The sequence below is a fragment of the Chelonia mydas genome, chromosome 6 (genome assembly GCF_015237465.2).
Source record: "Chelonia mydas isolate rCheMyd1 chromosome 6, rCheMyd1.pri.v2, whole genome shotgun sequence".
In the NCBI taxonomy this organism is placed as follows: domain Eukaryota; kingdom Metazoa; phylum Chordata; order Testudines; family Cheloniidae; genus Chelonia; species Chelonia mydas.
This window is the reverse complement of record NC_051246.2, coordinates 89,904,372-89,929,826: the sequence shown is the minus strand read 5'-3', so window position 1 is coordinate 89,929,826 and position 25,455 is coordinate 89,904,372. Positions and strand designations below refer to the sequence as shown.

The 25,455-nt window shown below is 44.8% G+C and overlaps 1 protein-coding gene across 12 annotated transcripts in view; it reads right to left on the bottom strand.

Moving 5' to 3' along the window:
• MIA2 (MIA SH3 domain ER export factor 2) overlaps positions 1–25,455 on the bottom strand; it is a 67,753-nt gene that overhangs the window by 29,847 nt on the left and 12,451 nt on the right. For 4 of the 12 annotated variants that reach the window (XM_043549932.1, XM_043549933.1, XM_043549935.1 and 1 more), the window contains 4 exons: positions 18,014–18,241; positions 17,802–17,902; positions 10,548–10,679; positions 21–42 (listed from right to left, as the gene is read on the bottom strand). In XM_043549932.1, coding sequence (XP_043405867.1) covers positions 21–42; positions 10,548–10,679; positions 17,802–17,902; positions 18,014–18,241 — 483 coding nt within the window. Of the gene's footprint in view, positions 1–20; positions 43–66; positions 4,109–10,547; positions 10,680–12,215; positions 12,582–12,894; positions 12,988–14,371; positions 14,550–17,801; positions 17,903–18,013; positions 18,242–25,455 lie in introns of those variants that run through there. The other 8 variants (XM_043549934.1, XM_043549929.1, XR_006291894.1 and 5 more) reach the window with 7 other exon arrangements.

Here is a 25,455-nt window from a genome sequence, read left to right as displayed (position 1 = left end):
AATAAGGAAAGTTAACTTACCTACATAAAATCTGCTTCTAACCTGAAACAAAAAGAACAAGCACTGAAATTTGTCTATAATGTTACACAGCTTGCAAGGATAACACTACTCAGTTTTTAGCCTCATCTTCTCTGCATTTTTTACTTAACATTACAATGTTTACTTAATCTACAGTAACTGTGGTTCTTTGTGATGTTGTAGTCAGCATGGATCCCACCATAGGTGCACATCCATCTCACATATATGAAACTGGAGGTGTTTTTGAATAGCAGCATCTGTTGGGGCTGCGCACAAGTTCTGTGCCTCCTCACGCTCCCATACGAGTCCATAAAGGGTGGGGAAACCACACACACACCCCAATTCTCTCACCATTTAAAGCAGTGATGGCTAAGGAATCTGAAAAGCAGGCGTGGAAGGTGGGTTGTGGGATCCACACGGACTATGTTCATCGTGAAGAACAAGAGTTACTATAGGGAAGTAATGTTCTCTCTTTTTTGCGTATTCATCAGTGTGGAACCCATTGTAGGTGACTGATGAGCAATATGATCCTTAGATAATAGAAGTGAGGTGTTTTATTTGTATCAGTCAAACAGTGATTGAAGTACTGCTCCTGAACTTGGTATCTGACCCAGCTGCCATGCCTACAGCATGTTTAACAAAAGTCAGTGGATTGCTCTATATTGCAGATCTCAGAGACTGGCAGGCAGAAGATGCTGCCAGTTCCCTGGTGGAGTATGCCTTGACATTCAGAGGGAGAGCATGTAGCTTTTTCTCCAGGTGTTGAGGGAGGTTTCAGAAAAAAATAATGGCAAAGTAACTGATTCTTCAGATGGAATTGCGAGACTGCTTAAGGCATGAACTGGGGTGTGGTCTCAGTACCATCTTGTCTATATGGGAGGATGTGCAAAGTATAGAGTTGCCACCTGTCCAGATTTTCCCAGGATCGTTGCTTTTCTTTTTTCCGCCCACAGGTAGCTGTCCTGGGAAATCTGTAAGAGTGCTCAACACACACTACCAACTGTCCAGTTTTATGGGCGAAGGATCATCTCAGATGTCCTGTATTTTTGTACCTCAGAAGTGGCAACGCAAGTAAGGTGGTGTGGCCATGAGGGCTTGGAGCTCAATGACTCCCTATGCTCAGGTGATGGCAACCAGAAAGACCGTTTTGATGGTACAGAAGTGTACTGAGCAATATGACAGTGGTTCTAAAGGAGTCAACCTGTGGAACTCGCTGCTAGGGGATGCGGTGAAGGCCAACAGCATAACTGGGTTTAAAAAAAAAAAATTAGCAAAGTTCATGGAGGATAGTCCATCATTAGCTAAGATGGTCAGGGATGAAACCCCGTGCTCTAGGTGTCCCTAAACCTTTGACTGCCAGAAGCTGGGACTGGATGACAGAGGATGGATCACTCAATAATTACCCTGTTCTGTTCATTCCCTCAGAAGCATCTGGCACTGGCCACTGTTTGAGGTCAGCATACTGGGCTACACGGACCATAGGTGTGATCCTGTATGGCCATTCTTATGTTCTTATGAGTCTCCAGGAGTTTTAGGAGGACAATGTTGAGGGCCCACGTGGGAGTCAGTCTAACCAGAGAGTAAATATGAAGGAGGCCCCGAGGAAATTTGGATATTGTCAAATGTGAGATCCCAGATGAGCGTACCAGAGCATGACACACCAATATTGCTGCAAAGTGAACCCTGAGAGAGAGTTGAATGCTAGTCCAGCATATTTCAGGTGCAGCAGGTAGTCAGGGAGCTTCAATATCAAGGCCTCTACTGGGTCTAGATCACATTGGGCTGTCCATATGAAAAGTCTTTGCCATTTTGAGGAGCAAGTATTCCTAATGGAAGGTTTCCCACTTTGTATGAGGACTTCCCGAATCTATAGGCGGCAGTTTCTACCAGCAGTGCTCAGTCAGCCGACATCCAACACATCAAGTGCAATGACTGCATCTGACCCTGGTTCTGAGATGATATGTTCAGACAGGTTGGGAGATGTATGAGTCTGTCCTTGTGGAATGACATCGAGTTCTGCCCAGAGTCCACAACTCCGTGTTTGGAGCGCCCTCTCTCAGTCCTGGGACTTGGGTACTGGAGGTGTTGAGATCAGTGATGAGTCTTTTCTCGGTGCCCTTTTCTCTGCACTGGTCTTTGGCATCACTTGTGGCTAGATTGGGCAATAAATAAAATTGGCTTGTCTGTTAGCAATACTACGTAGCTTGTCTCCTCAGGATCTGATGAGACCTTCAGGCCATGTTAAGTAGCCCTGTACTGAGATCTGTACAGGTTGGCTCTAACTGCCAATACTCAGTCCAGATGGGTCAATTCTAATCGCAGTTATCATATGTTGAAATATCAAGAGTTCTGAAGGTTTGTAGAAGATTTTGAGAAGGTTCAGCGAAACCTAGTGGGTTAGACATTCACAGATTAGAAGGAACAGAGAGGATTGCAGTCACTCAGCCCTTAATGCCCTTGTACAGGAGTACAAGGTGTATGCAGTGTAAACAGACACTATTGTTAAAAAAAGGGGGGGAGGGAGAAAGGGGAGGAGGAGAGACTTGAATGCAAGAGGTTCACTGACACCTACAGTGGGATCTATACTGTCACATACATTAAGAAGAAATATCCTTACGTTGATAAACTTATCTATCCTTGATCCTAGCTGTCCTGCATGGCTGAGAGACCCTAGGCCAGTGATCCTCAATTAGAGTGGGCCAATTTCAGAATTTTATTACAAGAGGTGGGCCATTTGCGCAGAAGGCTGACAAAATTAAAACCACTTCAGCTGCCAATAAAGACTTTGATTGCAACATAAGTATTAGTGTTTCTACCATTTAACAAAGATTATAAATCAACACGATTACCTGTGTTTGTTACAATCTTTAGCAAGCTTTGTGAAGAGTGGTTTGTAGGTCAGGGCAAGGCACATGCACTTGTGAAGATGCTTATCTATCAGGTGACTGAGGTGTTGGTCTCTTATAATGTTCTTGATAGAAAACCCAGATTTGCAGAGGTACGTTGATCCCAACACTATTAAAAGATAGATGGCTAGATTCTGACAATTCTGAAACAGGTCAGCATATTGAGTCCACAAATCACAAAGTCCCACTTCTCTGAATTTTGCCTTCAAGACATCTGAGCTCTGGAGCCTTACAATTTCTAATTGAAAGGCAGTTTCGTTAACTGAATCAAGAATGTTCCGTGCTTCAAAAGGGCACAGTCCATTGGCAGAGACAACAAACGGATCACAAACAAATAAAAGCAAATCCTCTGGAATTTTAAAATTCTCCACTCGCATTTTAAAATTTTTTGATCAGATTGCTTAGGAATTCTTGCACCGTTTTCATTGAAGTTTTATATGTAGCAACAACACACAATGTGGGGAAGTGCAACATCTTTCCTGTCAAAGATTTCAAGATTCCTCTGAAAGGCACACACTTTTTCCAAACAGATCCCTGGAGGAAATTCAAGTGATCAGTAATATCACACAGAAAAGCTACCCATGACATAGAGGGGACATCATTCATAAATTCCAGGAACTCAAGCTTATTGGTCTTGTGGTTTGAAAGAATTTCTATTAATTCTTTTCGAAACACACAAAACCTCTCTAATATGTGCCCCTACTTAACCAGCAAATGTCGTTGTGCGGCAACAGGACTGTATTCAGCTGAAATGTCTTGTAAAAGAGCTTTAAAAGAATTTTGCAAGCTAGAAGTTGAGCATATGTAGTTCACTAATCTCATCACAATACTCATTTTTTTCAAGTCTCCAGACAACTTACCGCACAGGACAGACTGGTGAATGATGCAGTGAAGTGTATTTAATGAAAGATGTATCACTGCCAACTATAAAGAAAAGCCCTTCTCTTTCCCTGCCATGGAGGGACTTCAATCTGTAACAAGCAAGTTTACTTTCTGCAAATCTAAGCCATTTCCCCCCGCCTCCCCAAAAAAAAGCCTTTTACCTTTTCAAAAGTGATCTCTCCTGTGGTGTAGCTTTCCAATGGTACTAAGCAAAAAAATTCTTCCTTAGATTTCATGATGGTGAAATTTTTAAACAGACAGCAATAGCTGGGCAGTGTCACTTAAATGACTTGATTTGTCCACTGCAAGAGACATGTATTTGGTGTTTTTTACATCAGAAAGCAAAGCTGACAAACAATCCTTGTAAATTACCTCTAATCTTCGCACTGCCATGGAATCAGACAGAATAACTTGTTTCACACGGTTCACAATGTCATCTTTGTTTTTATCTCTGGCAAAAAGGTCCTTCAGCATTTCCAACGTGCACTTCTTCACAAACTCAGCATCCAGGAAAGGCTTTTTCTTTTTAGCTAGTACCAACATTATTCCAAGAGAAGCAGCAGTTGCTTTTTCCTGTACAGTCGCTGATGTTACAAGTATGGCATTTGAAGTGTGATACGAAGACTTCAGATTTTCAATTTTGTCATGTCTTGCAACACTGCCAGCAGGATAGACTGTGTTGAAGCTACTGTGCTTTGATTCAAGAGGCGCCTCACCCTGACAACCTTACAGACGGATACAGTGGTTTGGCATATTAAGGACAAAGGTTTTGTGTTTAAATGAGGTGGCATAAAAAAAAAAGGAGAGAGAGAGAAAATCCGCTGTCCAGTTCGGGTTAAAAGCTCAGGTTTTGCTGTTGACTTTGCGATACCATACCATGCCACCATTACTTCTGCGCTCTTGCTGGCAGTGGCACTGCCCTCAGAGCTGGGTTACTAAGAAAGTCATAGGCAAATGATAGGCAGCACATCACAGTTTGTGAATTTAATTGTAAACATTTTTTAAGATGAGCTGGCAGGCCACACAGGAAACCTTGCTAGGCCACATTTGGCCCGCATGCCACCTATTGAGGTATCACTGCTCCAGGCCAGTGAAGACTACTGACATTGGACATGTCTGCTTTGGAAACATAAGAAAGCAAACAATCCATTATTTCAGCACCACACCTTGCACTGGAAGTTTCTAAGAAAGCCAGAAACTAAGAATGGCCATACTGGGTCAGACCAAAGGTCCATCCAGCCCAGCATCCTGTCCACCGACAGTGGCCAATGCCAGGTGCCCCAGAGGGAGTGAACCTAACAGGTAACGATCTAGTGGTCTCTCTCCTGCCATCCATCTCCACCCTCTGACAAACAGAGGCTAGAGACACCATTCCTTACCCATCCTGGCTAATAGCCATTAATGGACTTAACCTCCATGAATTTGTCCAGTTCTCTTTTAAACCCTGTTATATTCCTAGCCTTCACAACCTTCTCAGGCAAGGAGTTCCACAGGTTGACTGTACCCTGAGTGAAGAAGAACTTCCTTTTATTTGTTTTAAACCTGCTACCCATTAATTTCATTTGGTGGCCCCTAGTTCTGATATTATGGGAACAAGTAAATAACTTTTCCTTATTCACTTTCTCCACACCACTCATGATTTTAATATACCTTTATCATATCCCCCCCTTAGTCTCCTCTTTTCCAAGCTGAAAAGTCCTAGCCTCTTTAATCTCTCCTCATATGGGACCCACTCCAAACCCCTAATTATTTTAGTTGCCCTTTTCTGAACCTTTTCTAATGCCACTATATCTTTTTTGAGATGAGGGGACCGCATCTGTACACAGTATTCAAGATGTGGGCGTACCGTGGATTTATATAAGGGCAATAAGATATTCTCCATTTTATTCTCTATCCCTTTTTTAATGACAGATTTCAGAGTAGCAGCCGTGTTAGTCTGTATTCACAAAAAGGGAAGGAGTACTTTTGGCACCTTAGAGACTAACCAATTTATTTGAGCATAAGCTTTCGTGAGCTACAGCTCACTTCATCGGATGCATAAAAGTGGAAAATGCAGTGAGGATGTTTTTATACACACAGACCATGAAAAAATGGGTGTTTATCACTTCAAAAGATTTTCTCCCCCCACCCCAGAGTTAAGAAACTCTAGAGTGGGGTGGGGGGAGAAAATCTTTTGAAGTGATAAACACCCATTTTTTCATGGTCTGTGTGTATAAAAACATCCTCACTGCATTTTCCACTTTTATGCATCCGATGAAGTGAGCTGTAGCTCACGAAAGCTTATGCTCAAATAAACTGGTTAGTCTCTAAGGTGCCACAAGTACTCCTTCCCTTTTTTAATGATTCCTAACATCCTGTTTGCTTTTCTGACTGCCGCTGCACACTGCGTGGACGTCTTTAGAGAACCATCCACGATGACTCCAAGATCTTTCTCCTGATTAGTTGTAGCTAATTAGCCCCCATCATATTGTATGTATAGTTGGGGTTATTTTTTCCAAATGTGCATTACTTTACATTTATCCACATGAAATTTCATTTGCCATTTTGTTGCCCAATCCCTTAGTTTTGTGAGATCGTTTTGAAGTTCTTCACAGTCTGCTTTGGTCTTAACTATCTTGAGCAGTTTAGTATTGTCTGCAAACTTTGCCACCTCACTGTTTACCCCTTTCTCCAGATCATTTATGAATAAGTTGAATAGGATTGATCCTAGGACTGACCCTTGGGGAACACCACTAGTTACCCCTCTCCATCCTGAAAATTTACCATTTATTCCTACTCCTTGTTCCCTGTCTTTTAACCAGTTCTCAATCCATGAAAGGATCTTCCCTCTTATCCCATGACAACTTAATTTACTTAAGAGCCTTTGGTGAGGGACCTTCTCAAAGGCTTTCTGGAAATCTAAGTACACTATGTCCACTGGATCCCCTTGTCCACATGTTTGTTGACCCCCTCAAAGAGCTCTAATAGATTAGTAAAACATGATCTCCCTTTACAGAAACCATGTTGACTTTTGCACAACAATTTATGTTCTTCTATGTGTCTGACAATTTTATTCTTTACGATTGTTTCAACTAATTTGCCAGGTACTGACGTTAGACTTACCGGTCTGTAATTGCCAGGATCACCTCTAGAGCCCTTCTTAAATATTGGCATTACATTAACTATCTTCCAGTCATTGGGTACAGTAGCTGATTTAAAGGACAAGTTACAAACTATAGTTAATAGTTCCGCAATTTCACATTTGAGTTCCTTCAGAACTCTTGGGTGAATGCCATCTGGTCCCGGTGACTTGTTACTGTTAAGTTTCTCAATTAATTCCAAAACTTCCTCTAATGACACTTCAATCTGTGACAATTCCTCAGATTTGTCACCTACAAAAGACGGCTCAGGTTTGGGAATCTCCCTAACATCCTCAGCCATGAAGACTGAAGCAAAGAATTCATTTAGTTTCTCCACAAAGACTTTATCGTCTTTAAGTGTTCCTTTTGTATTTCGATCATCCAGGGGCCCCACTGGTTGTTTAGCAGCCTTCCTGCTTCTGATATACTTAAAAAACATTTTGTTATTACCTTTTGAGTTTTTGGCTAGCTGTTGTTCAAACTCCTTTTTGACTTTTCTTATTACATTTTTACATTTAATTTGGCAGCGTTTATGTTCCTTTCTATTTACCTCACTAGGATTTGACTTCCACTTTTTAAAAGAAGATGATTTTTTTATCTATCATGGCTTCTTTTACATGGTTGTTAAGCCACGGTGCCTCTTTTTTAGTTCTTTTACTGTGTTTTTTAATTTGGGGTATACATTTCAGTTGAGTCTCTATTATGGTGTCTTTGAAAAGTGTCCATGCAACTTGCAGGGATTTCACTCTAATCACTGTACCTTTTAATTTCTGTTTAACTAACCTTCTCCTTTTTGCATAGTTCCCCTTTCTGAAATTAAATGCCACAGTGTTGGGCTGTTGAGGTGTTCTTCCCACCACAGGAATGTTAAATGTTATTATATTATGGTCACTATTTCCAAGCGGTCCTGTTATAGTTACTTCTTGGACCAGATTCTGCACTCCACTCAGGATTAGATTGAGAGTTGCCTCTCCCCTTGTGGGTTCCTGTACCAGCTGCTCTAAGAAGTCATTTAAAATATCGAGAAATTTTGTCTCTGCATTTCATCCTGAGGTGACATGTACCCAGTCAATATAGGGATAATTGAAATCCACCACTATTATTGAGTTTATTTTGATAGCCTCTCTAATCTCCCTTAGCATTTCATTGTCACTAACACTGCCCTGGTCAGGTGGTCGATAACAGATCCCTACTGTTATATTCTTATTAGAGCATGGAATTACTATCCATAGAGATTCTATGGAACATGTGGATTCATTTAAGATTTTTATTTCATTTGAGTCTACATTTTCTTTCTCATATAGTGCCACTTCCCCCCCCCGGCCCCGACATAACCTGCTCTTATTACAGGGAGATAACTGTGTCAGTCACTGAAACAGGACAGGATGCTTAATGGACTAATGTCCAAATTAAAAATATTGTAATTTTACATACATACAGGAGCTTTTTCGCAGACATAATTTCTGCCTCACTGATGGAAAACAAAAAGACCTACATGTAACACACAAACATCAAATGATGATACTTTCTTTTAGGATCAAAGGGATATTAGAATTATTTTCAAACAAAAAAAGATGCTGCAACTCAAATGATGGAAGTTATTAACATTTCGTACCATATCTTCAAAACACAGGAATCACTACATTTACCACTGAAATGTAGCTACTTCTTATGCACAGTGCTGCAGCTACTTAAAAGCAGACAGACACTACACAGTAGTTCAGGTCAGCAAGTTAAGGGAATTTAATCTATTTTGAACTGTAGGGAGAATTTAGGATGTTATTACTCTGACTGGAATTTGACCAGCACAAACGACAAATCTTGCACAAAAGTGTCATTAGATTTTCAATAAGTTTGTGTGGCCAAGAACCTCTGTATTATGTTCCTCTAAAAGAGCAGTGCTCCCCAGCAACATATTGAGGCACTGGTTCAGTAGTGCAACATACTAAATCACCAACATCACTTCCTGAAGTATCCTGAACTGTTCTAGGCAGTCTCCCTTCCAAGATGGGCCTGCTCCTACTTATCCTACACGATATGTCAAGATCACAATCCTAGCTGGTATAGCTACAATCAAATATAGTGAAGTACCAAGAGATATGGGAGTAAAAATACCCACAAGATGCTTAAAGAATAAATGGGAAACTAAAACATGCAGCTGTTATTTTGGAAGCTGGCTTTGAAAATTTGTCCCATAAAATGAGAAAGCAGAAAGGGGAAATTTTATCACTGTTTAATTTAATTTGCTGTTATAAGGTGAATATGCATTTCACATTAAAAGCAACGTTCTTTCAGCAAACAGTCAACCACTGAGAACCTTGACAAGAAGGCTACTACCCAATTTTCCTCCAGTTTCAGAAAGAATATCATCAACTGTATGACCAGTTGACTTAAAACTTTATTGTGACACTCGCAAACCAGGTCAGATCACGGCCACAGGCCAATTCACTTGTATGTTAGTGTAGATCAAAGCAATTATTAATGTGTAAGTGTGCATTCAGATATTTAAACTTCATGAAAATTAATGGGTTATTACTTTTATTGTTCTTGTTTATCTATTCTTGTTATAATGTAACAGCAAACATTTACACGTGTGTATAACCCTGTAACTAAATTACCCATCAAAGAAATCTTATGAAATAGTAATGAAGGACTTAAGGACTTTAACAGAATATGCTAATTCCAAAGCAAATCAAGGACTCTAAGTGCATTCCTCACTATCTGTCATCAGAGAAAAAAAGCATGTGGGTCCAGACACTGTCAACTAGCTAGTAAAGAAGATATAAAAGATGGATTCAAGGAAAGATCCTTCATCTCTGGACTGTTTGGATTCTAACAGAGCAGAATAACTGAACGAGAAGATAGAGTTATTCTGGATAGCCTTGAAGGACTTTTGGGAAATTGGCAGTTTATTACATCACTGACACCATTTGGAGTGACAAACTGTGATTTACTCATTATATTTTATCTGCTTTAACCTCTCAATAACTCTCATTCTTTTTTCTTACCTAATAAACCGATGATTAGTTTACTACAGAATTGGTTACCAGTATTTTCTTTGGTTTAAGGTCTGGAGTACCAATTAATCTGGGGTGAGTGACTGGCCTCTTGGGACTGGGAGAAACTTGATGTGGGGGGATTTTAAGTTTAAATGATCTTTTATCACAAGTCCAGTTTGTCTGGGTGGTAAGACAGACTGGAGAGTCTAGGGGACTATCTGTGACTTGATGGTAAAACACGTATTGTGATCCAGGAGTTCACGTTTGTTACTGGTTTAGTGAAATCTAATTATAGAACATACCACCAGTTTGGGGTGTCTGCCCTGAGATAGGTTTCAGAGTAGCAGCCGTGTTAGTCTGTATTCGCAAAAAGGAGTACTTGTGGCACCTTAGAGACTAACAAATTTATTTGAGCATAAGCTTTCTTGAGCTACAGCTCACTTCATCGGATGCATTGTTAGTCTCTAAGATGCCCTGAGATAGGCACTCACAGTTGTGAGCCACTCCAGACAGCGTGACACCTATTTCAATTAAAAAATTCAAACTGACAAAATGACAATTTTAACGAATTTTTTTAAATGCAAACCATCTACATAACTCTGTACTTCATTTTGGATACTTACTGATTGATAACTCCTACACAGAAACAGTAAGACTGTAAAAACTCCAACAACTGCAGCACAAATCACTATTTCCCATGGGAAACCATAAAGATCAGGACCAGGTCTCATATCTTCAGGCAACGCTGTCACAACCTTCAAAAAAAATAAAAATAAAATAAAAAAAAAAAAAAAATCAAGCATCAAAGTCTGAGTGGTTAAAAAAAAAGGGACAGATACCTATTATTTTTGACAAATGCAGATATTACTTATTGTTTACTGAGTCAACTGTGAGACTATAAGACTCTTTGTTTATTTACTTTTTCAAAACGCTGAAAAGTAGCAAATGTTGTCAGAAGCCTTTTGTTTGGTTTTTAAATCTTTTGTTTATTTAGCAATCAGTGTATAATACAACCGAAGACACATATGGTATGTTGAACCAGAAGAGACACAACTTTTTAAGTTTTCCGTCTGAACTTGTTGTTTAGGGAAAGGGTTCTTCTTGAGGTAAAGTAGTTTATATGTAAAAGCGTCAGCATTAAAATAAAAAAAATGTTTACAACATAGTTGGTGGACAATTTATAGTGACAGCTAAAGATATGCAAATAATTTCTCTGATTGACTAAAATATAGCATAAGTATGGTTTTAGAAAATAAAAATAATGGTTCAGTGTAGTTTACTACGTAAAGGATTGTGATTTGCATAATCTGTGTTCTACATTATTTGTAAATAGATATGTATACATTATTTTCTAAACAAAACAAAAAACAGCCTGCTTAATGCAGCTCACCTTTCCATATACAACTATTAGTGTATAATATTTTATTCACTAAGCAGAAAAATCTTAAACTTTGACAGGTTTCAGAGTAACAGCCGTGTTAGTCTGTATTCACAAAAAGAAAAGGAGTACTTGTGGCACCTTAGAGACTAACCAATTTATTTGAGCTGTAGCTCAGGAAAGCTCATGCTCAAATAAATTGGTTAGTCTCTAAGGTGCCACAAGTACTCCTTTTCTTTTTGCTTAAACTTTGAGTCTTTCAAGCTGAGGTGCTCTGTCTGCACTTGGAAAGAGCATCATGAGGCCTCCTTTGATACTATTAAAAGGAAAATAGAAGCATGTTTTCCTTCCATATTTGAGACTATATTTCTGAATTTCACAGACCTTAAAAATGCTTAAATTTAACAAGTGCCTATGCCTCCTCTCAACCAAACCTCACTATATTTCCATTCCATTATTGTGCCCTTCTCATCTTGATTTTCCCTAAAAGCTGTCATGATCCCGGGTCCTGCAAGCTGCTCCTCACCGGGAGGCCCCTGTGCGGGGCAACTTGCCGAACTGGGGCCTAAGCCGGACACCTGACTTTTCTAGCAAAACGTAAGATATCAGATGACAAGGTTCGCAGCAGATTAGCTTCATGTAAATGACAAAACACAGGTGCTGGTGAGTGGGTCACCGAAGCGCAGAGTCACGTTGCTCGTCGCAGTGAAGCAGCTTTCGTGTAAACGAAAATCCTCCCTCCCTCAGAGCTCTCCAGCGAGTCACACATCACACCTCCCCGCCCCCAACTGGGGAAGTTTCACAATTGAAGGGTCCAGGAGAACCAGGCCGCAAAGCGGCACCGTGCCTTGATGCCCCGGCTTTCCCCAGCCCCCCCCGGCCGGGAAGCTCGCTGCCCCTGCCCCGCACTCACGCTCCGCGCTCGCTCCAGGGCCAGCCCGCAGAAGCGCTGCACTGTCTCTCGGAAGCCGCGCCACAGCCCCACGGCTGCAGCCTCCCGAGCATCCTGGCAGCTCTCCCCGGCGGCCATTTTACTGCGGCAGCGGCTGCTCACGCTCTGGGCAGCGGCGGCGAGGGGGCAACCGGCGCTCAGAGCCCATCGCCGACTGCAGGAGCAGCAACCCCAGCAGCCCCCACGCAACTTCCTGCCGGCGCCAGCCTGACAACTGAGCGGGCCGTACCACCGCCCCGGAGAGGGGAGCGGGGCGAGGCCATCGTGCCTCGGATGGGGGTGGGGGGGAGGCGACTGCCCCCAAAACAGGGGCCGAGCCAGGCGGCTCCATTCCAGGGGGGCAGCGGGGATGCCCGGCTAAACCAGAAGAACAGAGGGAAAGAAGGGAAGGGCGGCACCACTGCGTGACACAAGCGGGGGATGGAGGGGGGCAGAGGTTGCTGCTGAGCCCCCCGTGCGGGGGGACCCGCATTAGCCCGCAGGCTAGGGTGACCAGACAGCAAGCGTCAAAAATCGGGACGGGGGTGGGGGGTAATAGGCGCCTATATAAGAAAAAGACCCAAAAATCGGGACTGTCCCTATAAAATCCGGACATATGGTCACCCTACAGCCAGTGCCCCCCCCCCCCCATTGTGCGCACCTGCAGCGCAGACGGGGTCGGGCCACGGCCCCAGGACACACCGTACGCTGGGATCTGCAGACTCAGGGGCCACCCCTCTGAACGTCAGACGAGGGGTGGTTCTTTAGCCTCCATTTTAGGAACAGTGGGGGCAGGCTCCTGAGGAGATGCCAACGTGTGCCTCCATTTGGGGCCGGGCAAGACACTGGCAGCCCTGGGATAGCACAAGTCATGTTAGCAGGATTGTGCTGGGCAGGTCCAGGGAAACACAAGCAACCTGTAACAAGTCTTCGCTCCAAGTCATGAGGGGCCCATTGAGACCATGCCTTGTGACTCACTAAGTCATTCACAAGATGCCCATGTCAGCTACCTGCAGTTTGTTCTATAACAAATTCCTTCTAGGGAATAAGGGGGTTAGTTTTATATATTTATTGGGCTTTTGGGGTCTTATCCTCTGTCCTTTTTTCTCCCCATTGATATCTTCAATAACCCCACATCCCAGTGGCCAACTTAGGAAGGCTACATGCAGTTCTCTTTAGAGCCTATCAAACTAATATTTAGCCTCTTCTAAAATAAATCATTTGAGAGCACTGAAAGGCACTTCACCCTCCACAGGGCTCCTAGCCTGAGAAGGTAGGAACTTGAGCTCAAGTCCTCTGTTTAGAGGCACACTATTCTGTTAACTAGACTGCTAGCCTAACCTAAAATTTGGTTGTTTAAACATTTTACACACAAATGTATTCCTTCACAAGCAAAACAAGGCCTAGGCCCTGCTTTATTCAAGCTGTTGTAACCCATCTTGCTTGCTGAACTTCAGGAAATGAACCCTAGTGTCAGCCAGTGAGAGTTTGGGGAGAATATTCTCTCCCAATGCCTACCACAACTTTATATACAGGAAGCAGAAAACAAAGGGAAAAAAATCTGGGGGGAAACAACAATTAAACTAAGCAAATAGGGTGTAAGGTTAAGAAAAAAGTAAAGGAGAAATGGAGGCACGCAATTTGAACACCCCATTCTGAAAATATTTCCTTTCCAGCAGAGTTACTGCACATCTTCAAACACTTATCATACCCTAATGGAGCTAAGCTCTACCAAATGCTGACTCTGGACAGTTAAAATCTCAAGCCAGTGCAAAGAGCCCTTCATAGACAGATGTTAGAAATTCTACACTTAACTCCAAAGATTGTTGGAAACTGCTGTTTCAGGTGGAAATGTTTGAATACAGTTGACTTGGTATTTATAACTTACAATGTAAACAGAATCCTTTCCTCACAAACTAATATAGCCCACTCACCTTTCAAACATTTAAAGAGATACAATTCAGAATAAAAACAAGATAGAAAGTGATTAAAGAAACCAAAGGAGAGATCATCACACAACAGTACGGGTTTAGAAGTATTTCCATGACAATCTCACAATCATTCCTCTGTGTAGTACTCAGTGGATACAGAACCAATCTCTTCTTAGCTAGACTTTAACTACTTGTACAGAAACTTACCCCTTCCTTTGTTTTGGATGTTTCCATTTGTGAATCAAATATTGTAATCACATAACAAACATTTCTATTAAAACTATGAGCTTAAAAATATCCCTAGTTTCTTAAGGAAAGTTCCTGATCCAGTCAGAGAGACATCCTGCACTGGTATGTTTCCAAATGGACAGAGATCCTGTTCTGACATTTCTGCAGTCAAGGGAGGGGGGGCCAGAGGTGGATTAACGACTAACAACAAAGTTTCTCATTTCATGGCACATCATGTCTCCTTTCCTTTGTAAATATAAATTAATTGACACTATGTGTTTTTAAAATTCTAATGCAAAGAAATGTTATATTAGGAAGTCTAATATATACATTTCTTATTTTTTTATAAAAGCTAAAGTAGACCTTTTAAAAAATTGACCATATTGTGGGCCCGTAATACCACGTGTTGGTATTACACACTGAAACACAGAGGCTGCAGAAAATATTGATAAGCCATATCCTAGCTACGTGGCATTGTAATTTTACTTATTTCATTATTTCTGTAACTTGATTTCTATATTACATTGGGATTATTTTCATTATAATTATGTTTGTAAATCCCAGCTTTTATAAAGGTTGACTCAGTCATTCTTTGTATGCAGCAACATATGCAATTTACATCTTTTACTGTGAAAATCTAAGAGGAAGGAAAATGCAATACAAGGTAGCAGTTGGTACCTAATGATATACATGGGAATTTGAAAATAGCCATTTTATTTGTACTGAACAATAAAAATTTGAATTTTAACACAGCCTGTAAAGCGTGAATACTCTATGTATCCCAATTAGCCATTAAAGTCTTAATTTCTAAAGAAAACAAATTATTCACGTTTCCCTCTCATGGTTCATGTATTTGCCAGAACATACTGGGATAAATTATAAGCATGTAATAATTAATCCCAGTGTGTTTCAAACTTTAAGACCTTGACTATACCACATCTGAACCTCAAAAGTTCTTGGTATATAACCTCTTCAGATATGCTTCTTGTATTTGTGCCTCAAGAGTTCCAATGTCCTCCTTACATTGCCCCCTCCATCCCATTTATCTTTCAATCCATAATATTCTCCTTTTACCTGTCAAATTTCCACATCCTCTGTCTTTCCTCTGCCTCTCCAGATCCCCTTTCCATCCCTTCAGTTATCCCTGTCTTCACCCCCTTTGCTTTGTTTCTCCCAGACATCCCTCTCCAAGTGCCCCATGTCTCTGCCTACCCCTTCCTACCTTCCCTTTTCAAGCCTCTCCCACCCAGTTTCTGCCCCACCTTCCCTGCTATCTTCAGAATATTGCACAACAGCTCCCTTCACTTACCAAGCTCCCAGCCTTCCCTTACTCTCAGACCTTCCTTCCCCCAAGTCTCCCCTCTACTCTCCCTCCTTCTCTTCTCTCTCCATATCCACCACAGCAAGTTTATCCCATACTTTCTTTCTTCCCTTCCCCCAACCCCCTTTGCTTCTCCCATGTTCCATCTCCCCAAGGGCCCTCACTTGTATTTGTTCCCTGCAGTACCAGTCCCCCCAACTCAAGGCACAACCTGTACTGGTTCCTCACATCTCCACTCCCCAACACTCCTCTCTGTATCGGTGCCCTTCCCTCGCTCCACAAGATCCCTCTGTCCCCAGTGCCTCCCTCATCAGCTCCACAAAGTCTACCTTGTACCAACCCCTCAAGAAAATTCCCTCTTGTATCTGTATCCCCCAGATCACCTCTTCCCCACTGTTCCCCCATTCTCTCTCTCTCTCCAAGGACCCCTTGGACTTGTCCCCACTCCCCAGCCCCCCTAAACCTGTCCCCCAATTCCTCATTCCCTCCCTCTCCAAAGATCAGACCCAACATCTCCATGTCTCTCCCTGTACCAGCTGCCCTCTTGCCCCGAATGTACCCCTCTCCAAGCTCCCCTCTGTCCCACCCCTTTCCCCAGCTCTCCCAAGCTCCCCAAGTCCCCCTCCAAGATGCCTCCCCTGTTCAAGGCTTCCACGTTCCCCCTCCAATGTCCCCTTTGTACACCCCCCCCAACCACCCCTGGCCTCTCTTCCCCCTTCCCTCCCCAGAAGAGAAGCAGCAGGAGTGGGAGCTGCTGCTGCTGCTGGTGGGTCATGGGTGCCTCCCTGCCTGTCTCCCACGCCAACTGACAGGGGATGAGAAGGGTGTCCATGCAGGGAGGAGACTCAGCCAGCTCCCAAGTCTAGCTGCATGGGGACACAGTGGCCCCAGTGTCAGGAAGCTGCACTGCAGCTGCCTCTTCCCAGCTTGTCTTTTCTGCCTGATTGTACACGTTTTACTGAGGGGTTATAAAGAATAATTTTTTTAAATCATCTTGTACAGCATCTAACTGTGGCCAGTGTACCTTCAGTTGTACTTCTACCACAGTTTGAAAACAGGTTTCAGAGTAGCAGCCGTGTTAGTCTGTATTCGCAAAAAGAAAAGGAGTACTTGTGGCACCTTAGAGACTAACAAATTTATTTGAGCATAAGCTTTCGTGAGCTACAGCTCACTTCATCGGATGCATTGTGTTTTCCACAGAATGTATCCGATGAAGTGAGCTGTAGCTCACGAAAGCTTATGCTCAAATAAATTTGTTAGTCGCTAAGGTGCCACAAGTACTCCTTTTCAGTTTGAAAACAGTTGACTTAATCTATATATTGAAAGAAGAAAACAAAATCTATGGTAACACAACTTGCTGATGGAGATTTTTCATTTGTAGATTTTGCAGCAAATACAAAATTATAGTTTCCACACCCACTGTGCCTCACATTTTATATTATTTTATATATTGTACTAACTTTCGTACATTGAATATGTTCACAAAAGGACCATGTTATGTTGCTGTGGGAACCAAAAGTTTAAATTTCTTTGTTCTGGTACTGTATGTGTAAAATCGCTACTAAAAGATTGCAGTACCTTTTTTTTATTTTTTTTATTTTTTCAAGGCCCAACCCAGCTTTCATTTAAATCAAAAGGAATTCTGCCAGTGACTTCAATGGGAGCAGGAGCTGGCCATGGGTTTCCTTTAAAAAAATAGATAAAAAATGCTGGTGTGTTTGACAAGTGTGTCTTCTTGGCTGTTCAATAAACCCACATTTGAATGTACAGTCACTAAATGCACAAGGGAGGATTCTGCAGAGGCAATGGGAGCAGCAAGGGGCTGAAGAAAACAGCAGCTAATGTGGCATTTCCTGCCCCTTCCCCTCATCAGTTGGGCATCAGGTCTCCCCGGGGCCAAGTTTGAAAATTCTGGTCTCCTTAAATGCTTCCTCAACATGTAAACAGAGGCCACACTGAAGATACCTACCCCAATTTTGCTGTCAGTTCCAGCTCCAACTCCAGATGAGTTTCAGAATGTAATCAACAGTAGAATCGGGCTCAATTTCCCTCTGGTGGTGTTAAAACGTTAAAGAAACAAAATCTTACCTTTTTGCTAACAGCTGCCACTGCTGAAAATACAGATTTTACAAAGTCACCAACGTCAAGACAATCAAAATGCAGGAGAATCTGATATATCCAGTCTTCTGTTAATTTATAAGGAAAGAAAATGTTTTGTATTATCATGTTATCTTGTTAATAGCTCCATTTTTATTTTATTTTTTTAAGATTGCAATCTTTTTTTCAGATCAAACACTTACCATTATTGGGAATGTAGTTTTGAATCAGGAAAAAGATCTGTGATAAAGGTTTTTTAGCATCTAACTGAACATTTTTTGCTGAATTGTACATTTTCTCCTGAGCATTCACTGGAGCAATTGTTATTGCTTTTGAATGTTGGCCACTGTTACGTTCTTTATACAAAGCTGTATGCATGTGATGGTCTTCTTTTGGAGCTTTGTCTGATAATTTTCTCTCATCGGATATATCTGCAAACAATTGTGAAGTGGAATCATGTTTATTTTCAGCCTTCTCATCAAGAATATTTTCTGCATGTGAAATTTTATAAGATTATTTCCCACTATGTTACTAATTTGGCTTCTGAATTCCTCCTCATTTTCAAAGTCAGACTCCCACTGGCAACTGCCAAAAAACCCCAAAACCAAACCCCTAAACAAATGGACAACTGATTTAAAGGGTTACTCTTCTGATGTCACCATGTGACAAGACAATATAATAAGTGACCTGGCAGGAATATAAGAACACTTTCAGGACAGGGTTATATTTACATAATGTGTATTATATCACTGTAAATCTATATTCTAAAATTGGGCCAGATTCTGGTCTTAGAATGGGGTTGCATGGATGTAACTGCAGACAAAAAAAATGGCTACATACCTTTCGTAACTGTTCTTCAAGATGTGCTGCTCACGTCCATGCCATTCTAGGTGTATGCACGCCCACGTGCACGGTTGTCATAGATTTTTGCCTTAGCGGTATCCATAGGGTCGGCAGTGGCGCTCCCTTGAGTGCCATACTCATGCACCAGTATATCAGGCTCCGCTGACGGTATGCCTTCTCAGTTCCTTCTTGCCGGCAACACCGACAGAGGGGCAGGAGGGAGGGTAATGGAATGGACATGAGCAACATCTTGAAGAACAACAGTTATGAAAGGTAGGTAACCGTTTTTTCTTCTCCAAGTGCTTGCTCATGTCAATTCCATACTAGGTGACTCACAAGCAGTTTGTCAATGGAGGTGGGCTCAGAGTTCAAGGTCTTGCAGCTTGCAGCACTGCCCTGCCAAAGCCAGCATCATCCTGGGCCTGCAGTGTCAGCACATGAGTCATAAACGTGTGTATAGATAACCAGGTAGCAGCTCTACAGATCTCCTGGGCTAAGAAGGCTGCAGATGACACTTGTGCTCTAGTCGAGTGCACTTTGACTATTGCCAGTGGAGGCGTGCTCGCCAGCTCGTAGCAGTACCAGATGCAGGCTTCCTGGGTGAAATCCTTTGAGCAGACACAGGATGACCTTTCATCCTATCTGCCACCACCACGAACAGCTGCATTGACTTAGGTAACAGCCATGTTCTATCGATACAGAAGGCCAGCGCCCTTCTGACATCCAGGGTTTGTTATTTGTGCTCCTCTTCGGCTTTATGGGGCTTCGGAAAGAAGATCGGTAAGAAAATATCCTGGCTGGTATGAAACTGGGAAACTACCTGGGCAGGAATGCCGGGTCTGGCTGCAGCTGGACCTTTGTAGAACACTGTATAGAGTGGGTCTGATGTAAGCGCTCTGAGCTCAGACACTCTGCGGGGGGCGGACATAACCCCAACCAAGAACGACACCTTCCAGGAGAGAAGAGAGCAGGAAGCCAGAGGTTTGAAGGGAGGCCCCATAAGCCTCGACACCACAAGATTCATATCCCAGGGAGGGACAGGATCCCGTCATGAGGGTAAAGACACTCCAGACCTATCAGGAACCGGGACATCATGTTGTGAGAGAAGATCAACTTGCCTTAGAATGGAGGGTGGAAAGCCAAAATAGCAGCCAGGTGGACTCTAATTGATGACAGTGACAAGCCCTGAAGCTTGAGGTTCAGGAGATAGTCCAGGATCACCTGCAGCGAGGCCTGCGAGGCCTGGACGCCCTGATCCAAGGCCCAGCATGTGAATCTTTTCCACTGTGCCCGATAGGTCACTCTGGTGGAGGGCTTTCTGCTACGCAGCAAGACCTGTTGCACACAGGTCGAGCATTTCCGCTCATCAAAATTCAGCCATGCAGCAGCTACACAGCAAGTACAGCACAGCAAGTACAGCTACATTATCAAGTACAGCACCTCCAGGAGACTGCTGTGGTTCTGGGACAGCAGGTCTGGTCAGAGAGGCAGTCTCAGGGGCTCGACTACCGAAAGGTCCAACAGCATGCCGAACCAGTGCTGGTGAGGCCCCTAGGGAGCTATCAGGATAACCCTCGCCTTGTCCTGCTTGATCTTTACAAGGACTCTGTGGATCAATGGCACCGGCAGGAAGGCATACATCAGGACACTTCACCACGTAAGCAGGAAAGCATCTGACAGGGAACCCCTGTCCGTCCCCTGGAGCGAATAGAATACGTGGCATTTCCTGTTCTGGCGGGACGCAAACAAGTACACCTGGGGAGTCCCCCACTTCTGGAAGATCATACTGGCCGCCTCTGGATGGAGTGACCACTCGTGGCAAGATGAGAAGGTCCCGCTGAGGCGATCTGCTATCACATTCTTGGTGCTGGACAGGTGCGCAGCTACCAGATGAATGGCATGCTGCACACAGAAGTGTCAAAGGCTGAGAGTTTCTTGGCAGAGGGCTGACAACCTGGCTCCATCCTGTGTGTTGATGTAACACTTCACGGTGGTATTGTCTGTAGGTCCTGCACCACCTTGCCCCTCAGGTGGGGCAAGAAAGCCTGGCACACCAGGCGAACTACTCTGAGCTCCCTGATGTTGATGTGGAGGGCCAGATCATCCCGCAACCATCAGCCCTGGGTGCTCAGCTTGCCCAGGTGTGCTCCCCAGCCCAGGTCCAAAGCATCGGAGACCAGAGTCAGTTATGGGGAGAGGGTCGCGAAGGGGGCTCCCTGCCACACCGACCCAGTGTCCAACCACCAATTCAGGGATAACAGGTACCCTGACCACCCGGTCTAGATCGTATCTGTTGGGGGTGTAAACTGATGCCAGCCACACTTGTAGAGGCCGGAGGTGGAGCCAGGCATGACTGATCACGTGTGTACAGGTGGCCATATGACTCAGCAATTGCAGGCAGGTGTGAGCTGTGGTGAGTGGGCAGCTCTTCACATGGGAGATCAGGTCTGACATGACATGAAAACATGCCTCTGGAAGGAAGGCTCTGGCTCACATGGAGTCGAGAACCGCCCCTATGAACCCTATGCACTGGACCATCCTTAAGGTAGATTTTTTCTCATTTATCAACAGGCCCAGGTCGCGGCAGGTGGAATGCACCAGATCGAGGCTTCTCTGCACTTGGTCCTGAGACCTACCCTTGATGGGCCAGTCGTCAAGATATGAGAAGACGTGGACCCCTCAACGTCTGAGGTAAGTGACCACCAATGCCATACATTTTGTAAAGACCCTTGGAGCCAATGAGAGGGCAAGGGGAGTGCCTTAAATTGGAAATGGTGTTCGCCCATTATGAAATGGAGGAAACGTCTGTGACTTTGGAATATTGAGATGTGGAAATAGGAGTTTTTCAAGTCGAGGGCAGCGTACCAGTCTCCCAGATCCAGGAAGGGGATGATGGAGGCAAGGGAGACCATGTGAAACTTCAACTTTTTGAGAGACTTGTTGAGGCACTGCAGGTCCAGAATGGGTCTGAGGCCCCCTTTTGCTTTTGGGATTAGAAAGTAGCAGGAGTAGAACCCCTTTCCCTTCAAGTCCTGAGGGACCTCCTCCACTGCCCCCATGCGCAGGAGGTTCTCGACCTCCTGAAAGAGGAGTTGCTCGTGAGAAGGGTCCCTGATGAGGGACGGGAAGGAGGGGGGATCAGAGGGAGGGGTGACCAAAAATTGCAGGGTGTAACCATGAGACACTATGTCCAGCATCTAATGGTCCAAGGTGACTTGAGACCAGGCAGAACGGAAGGCACAAAGATGGTTGAGGAAAGAGCAGGGTGGATCCTGGAAGGTGACTGGGGCGTCGCTCTCAACCGCACCCTCAAAACGAGCGCTTCTGGCACCCAGGATGTTTTGCCGGGCCGGACTGAGTGGGTGAACAGGAGGAGGAAGGGCGACGGCTGCTGAAACTAGCGTCTCTGCCTCTTCTTCTTGCAGATCCCTGGTGATACTGCCAAGGCCTAGTCAGCAGGGGCAGCCGGAACTGCTTTCTCACAGGCTGCAAAGTATACATGCCCAGAGAGCAAAGGTTGGCCCTGGTTGTCCTTTAGCCCATGCAGCTTCACATCCGTCTGGTTGGAAAAGAGACCATTCCCATTGAATGGGAGGCCCTGGATGGAGGTCTGCATTTCTTGGGAGAGACCTGCAGTCTGAATCCAGGAGCTGCACCTCATTACCACCACCAACACAACCACCCTTGCTGCCAAGTCCACCAGATCCCATGCCATCTGGAGGGAGCACCTAGCAGCAGCAGTGCTCTCCTCCACCAGAGTACCAAATTCCTGGGCCAAACCCTGTGAAAGGGACTCCTTAAACTTATGGAGGGAGTCCCAGAAGTTAAAGTTGTAATATCTCAAGAGGGCCTGATGGTTCACCATCCAGAACTGCAAACTGGTTGTTGAATAAATCTTTCTTCCAAACAGATCCAACCGTTTGGCCTCTTTATTCTTGGGGGTCAAACTGGTATGCCCCTGCTTGTCTCTTTTGTTGGCCGCAGAGAACACCAGCGAGCTGGGTGAGGGGGAGTATAGAGGAACTCAAACCCCTTGGTTGGGACAAAATACTTCTTTTCGGCCCTCTTTGAGGTGGGAGGAAGGAGTTTGCCAGAGACCCATGCCAATCTTAAGGACACTGTCATGCATGGGTAGTGCAACACAGGTTGGGGTAGAGGTTGACAGGACATTAAACAAGGTGTCAACCTGCTCAGCCATTTCCTCCACTTCCAGGCCCAAGCTCTTGGTCACCCGATGTAGCAGGGCCTGGTGTTCCTTGAAATCGTCCATCGGGCTGGCTCTCGAGGATCCCGCAACTGTCTCATCCAGGGACGAGGACGATGATTGCACCACCAGGGGAGGTTCCGGGGCATCTTTCCCCACAGGGAAGGGAGGCTTAGGGATGGGCGCCATTCCCTTTGCCTCGACCACCGAGTGTGCCTCGTGCACTGAGGCCGGTGCCATCAGTGCCGCCAGCTGTTGCTCCAAGGCGACAACTGATGAGTGGTGAGAAGGGGGCATTGCCACAACCGGCATTCCCCATGCATCCCAATAAGGCCACTGCGCTGGCCACTGGCCATGCTGCCAAGTTGGTGCCATCAATGTCAATGCAGCCTCGGGTTCCCATTCATGCTGGTGCAGTCTAGATGAGGGGCTGAACTGGGCTTCCATGCCAGAGGAATCCCCAGCCGGTGACCACAGTGGGGCCATTGATGCCTGGCTCTGCTTGCTGACCATTGCCTTTGGAGACCAATGCCCGGAGCGAGGTGATTGGTGCTGGTAACAAGGGAACCGGTGCCGATGCCAGGGGGACTGGAGATGTGATGGACAGCGCTCTCACAATACAGGCAACCAGGACCTACACCTAGAGGACGATTGGTGGGAGGGCGAGTGGAGTCGGTAGAACGGAGACCGGCTTCTTGCTCTAGGTGATCTGCATCAAGATGGCGGCGACTGTGAACATGGCACCAGTGACCAAGGATGAGCCCCAGAGTGTCTGGGCTGCAACTCCAGCAATCTGCGGCATGGAGGTAGAGAGTGCTACTTTGTCTCGGGGGATCAGCGGTGCTCCACTGCCCCCTGAGGGGTCTTAGTGGCTGGCTTGCCCTCAAGGGCAGCCTTTGCTTGTTCCTGGGAACATGCTGCATCGGCAGCATCAGCAGAGGCCTGTACTCTCTTGGTGCTGGGGGAGCCTGTGAAGGCATCAGTGCCGCCAGGGTTTTTGGTCCCATGCTGCTCCTGGGAATCGGTGGTGGACGTTTCACAAGGTTAAGGGCCCCAGCTGGGGTGGTGCGAGCACACGGCTCCAGAGTGGCCGGGCACCCTGAAGTGGGTCTTTTGCCCAATGACCCATGGCCCATTTTGCTTGGTGCTGGGGAGCCATGCTTTTTAGTCTTCTTTTTGGGCACCAGCAACGGGGAATGGTGCTGGGCAGAGCCCAGTGCCAGGGGCGCACTGTGCACCGAGGCCAAGGTACTTGGCGAGTCCTAGAGGGGCTGCATGGAGGCCCATGACCCATGTCTGCCCGCCTGGCACTCCCCAGCCCCCAAAGCACAATTCCTTAATGAACACCATCTTCCTGCATGCAAAGCCACACTGCATAGGCACGATTGGCGCTGCTTACCTAGACTTCACTGCACTATTTCTGGGATCAGAACACTGCCCCTACGTGGCAGCACACCCAATCCCCGAAGCGCCAGCCTCCTCACACCAGCCTCCGCCCAAACTAGCCAATGATTAAGGCCAGCAGTTTCGCAGGGATACCGCCCCTAATCGAGTCCAATTAGGAACTGCGAGCTCCTTCATCGACCAATCCCTGAGGCACCGCTCCTCTGAGAGACTCACCTCATTCCTCATCAGCCAGTCACCACAGCCCAGACCCTCCCAGTCTCCTATGGCCCCACCTTCAAGGTTTTATGTTTATTTCCACTAAAATGTATCTTTATTAAATAGAGTTTATTTGAATATCTCTGAATTGTTAATTTTGTGAGCATTCATGGCCCGCCATATAATTTCCATACCCAGATGTGGCCCTCAGGCCAAAAAGTTTGCCCATCCCTGCTCTAACATGTGACTCCCCTGAGCACTTGAGGCAGCTGCTATAGGGGTCACTTACAGGCATGGGCCTGTTGCAGTCCATGCAGAGCTTAAACCCCGGGAGACCAGGGCATGCCCCACCTGGGGAAAAGTCCTGGCTGGGACCCTAACTGCTAACAATTAACTACACTTAACAACTACTTAACACTAACTACTATAAACAAAACTATTTACAAGGCCGTAAGGCTCAAACTCAGTAGACAAAAAACCGCTAGCCCTTGCAGTGCAAGGGAAGGCGCTCCGACTAACCACCACGGGCGGTAAGAAGGAATTGAGAGGGCGTATGGTTGGTGGCGCCTGATATACTGCACATTAGGGCGGCACTCATGAGGATGCCACTCCCGATGCTACGGATACCGCTAAGGCAAAAATCTCCAACAACCATGCATGTGGGTGCGCGCACACCTAGAATGGATTCAACATGAGCAAGCACTCAAAGAAGAATTTGTGTTGCCCAGATGTAATTAAGGCCAGAATATAGTTCACTACTTAGAAAAATTTATGTTTTGTCTTGGATCAGTACTGATTGGAGTACTCTTCCAGGATTGCCAGGTCTCTTTATGAAACCATGTTCAGATATGTGAGAGGAAAACTCAAGTAAGAGAGCTGTAATAGCCAGGAAAAAAGAATTCATACAGAACTAAAGATGATCAGCTTTCCTTAAATGAACAAATGTCCTTGCAAATGTTATATGCACAAAGAACAATCATAGACATGTTTGTCTGT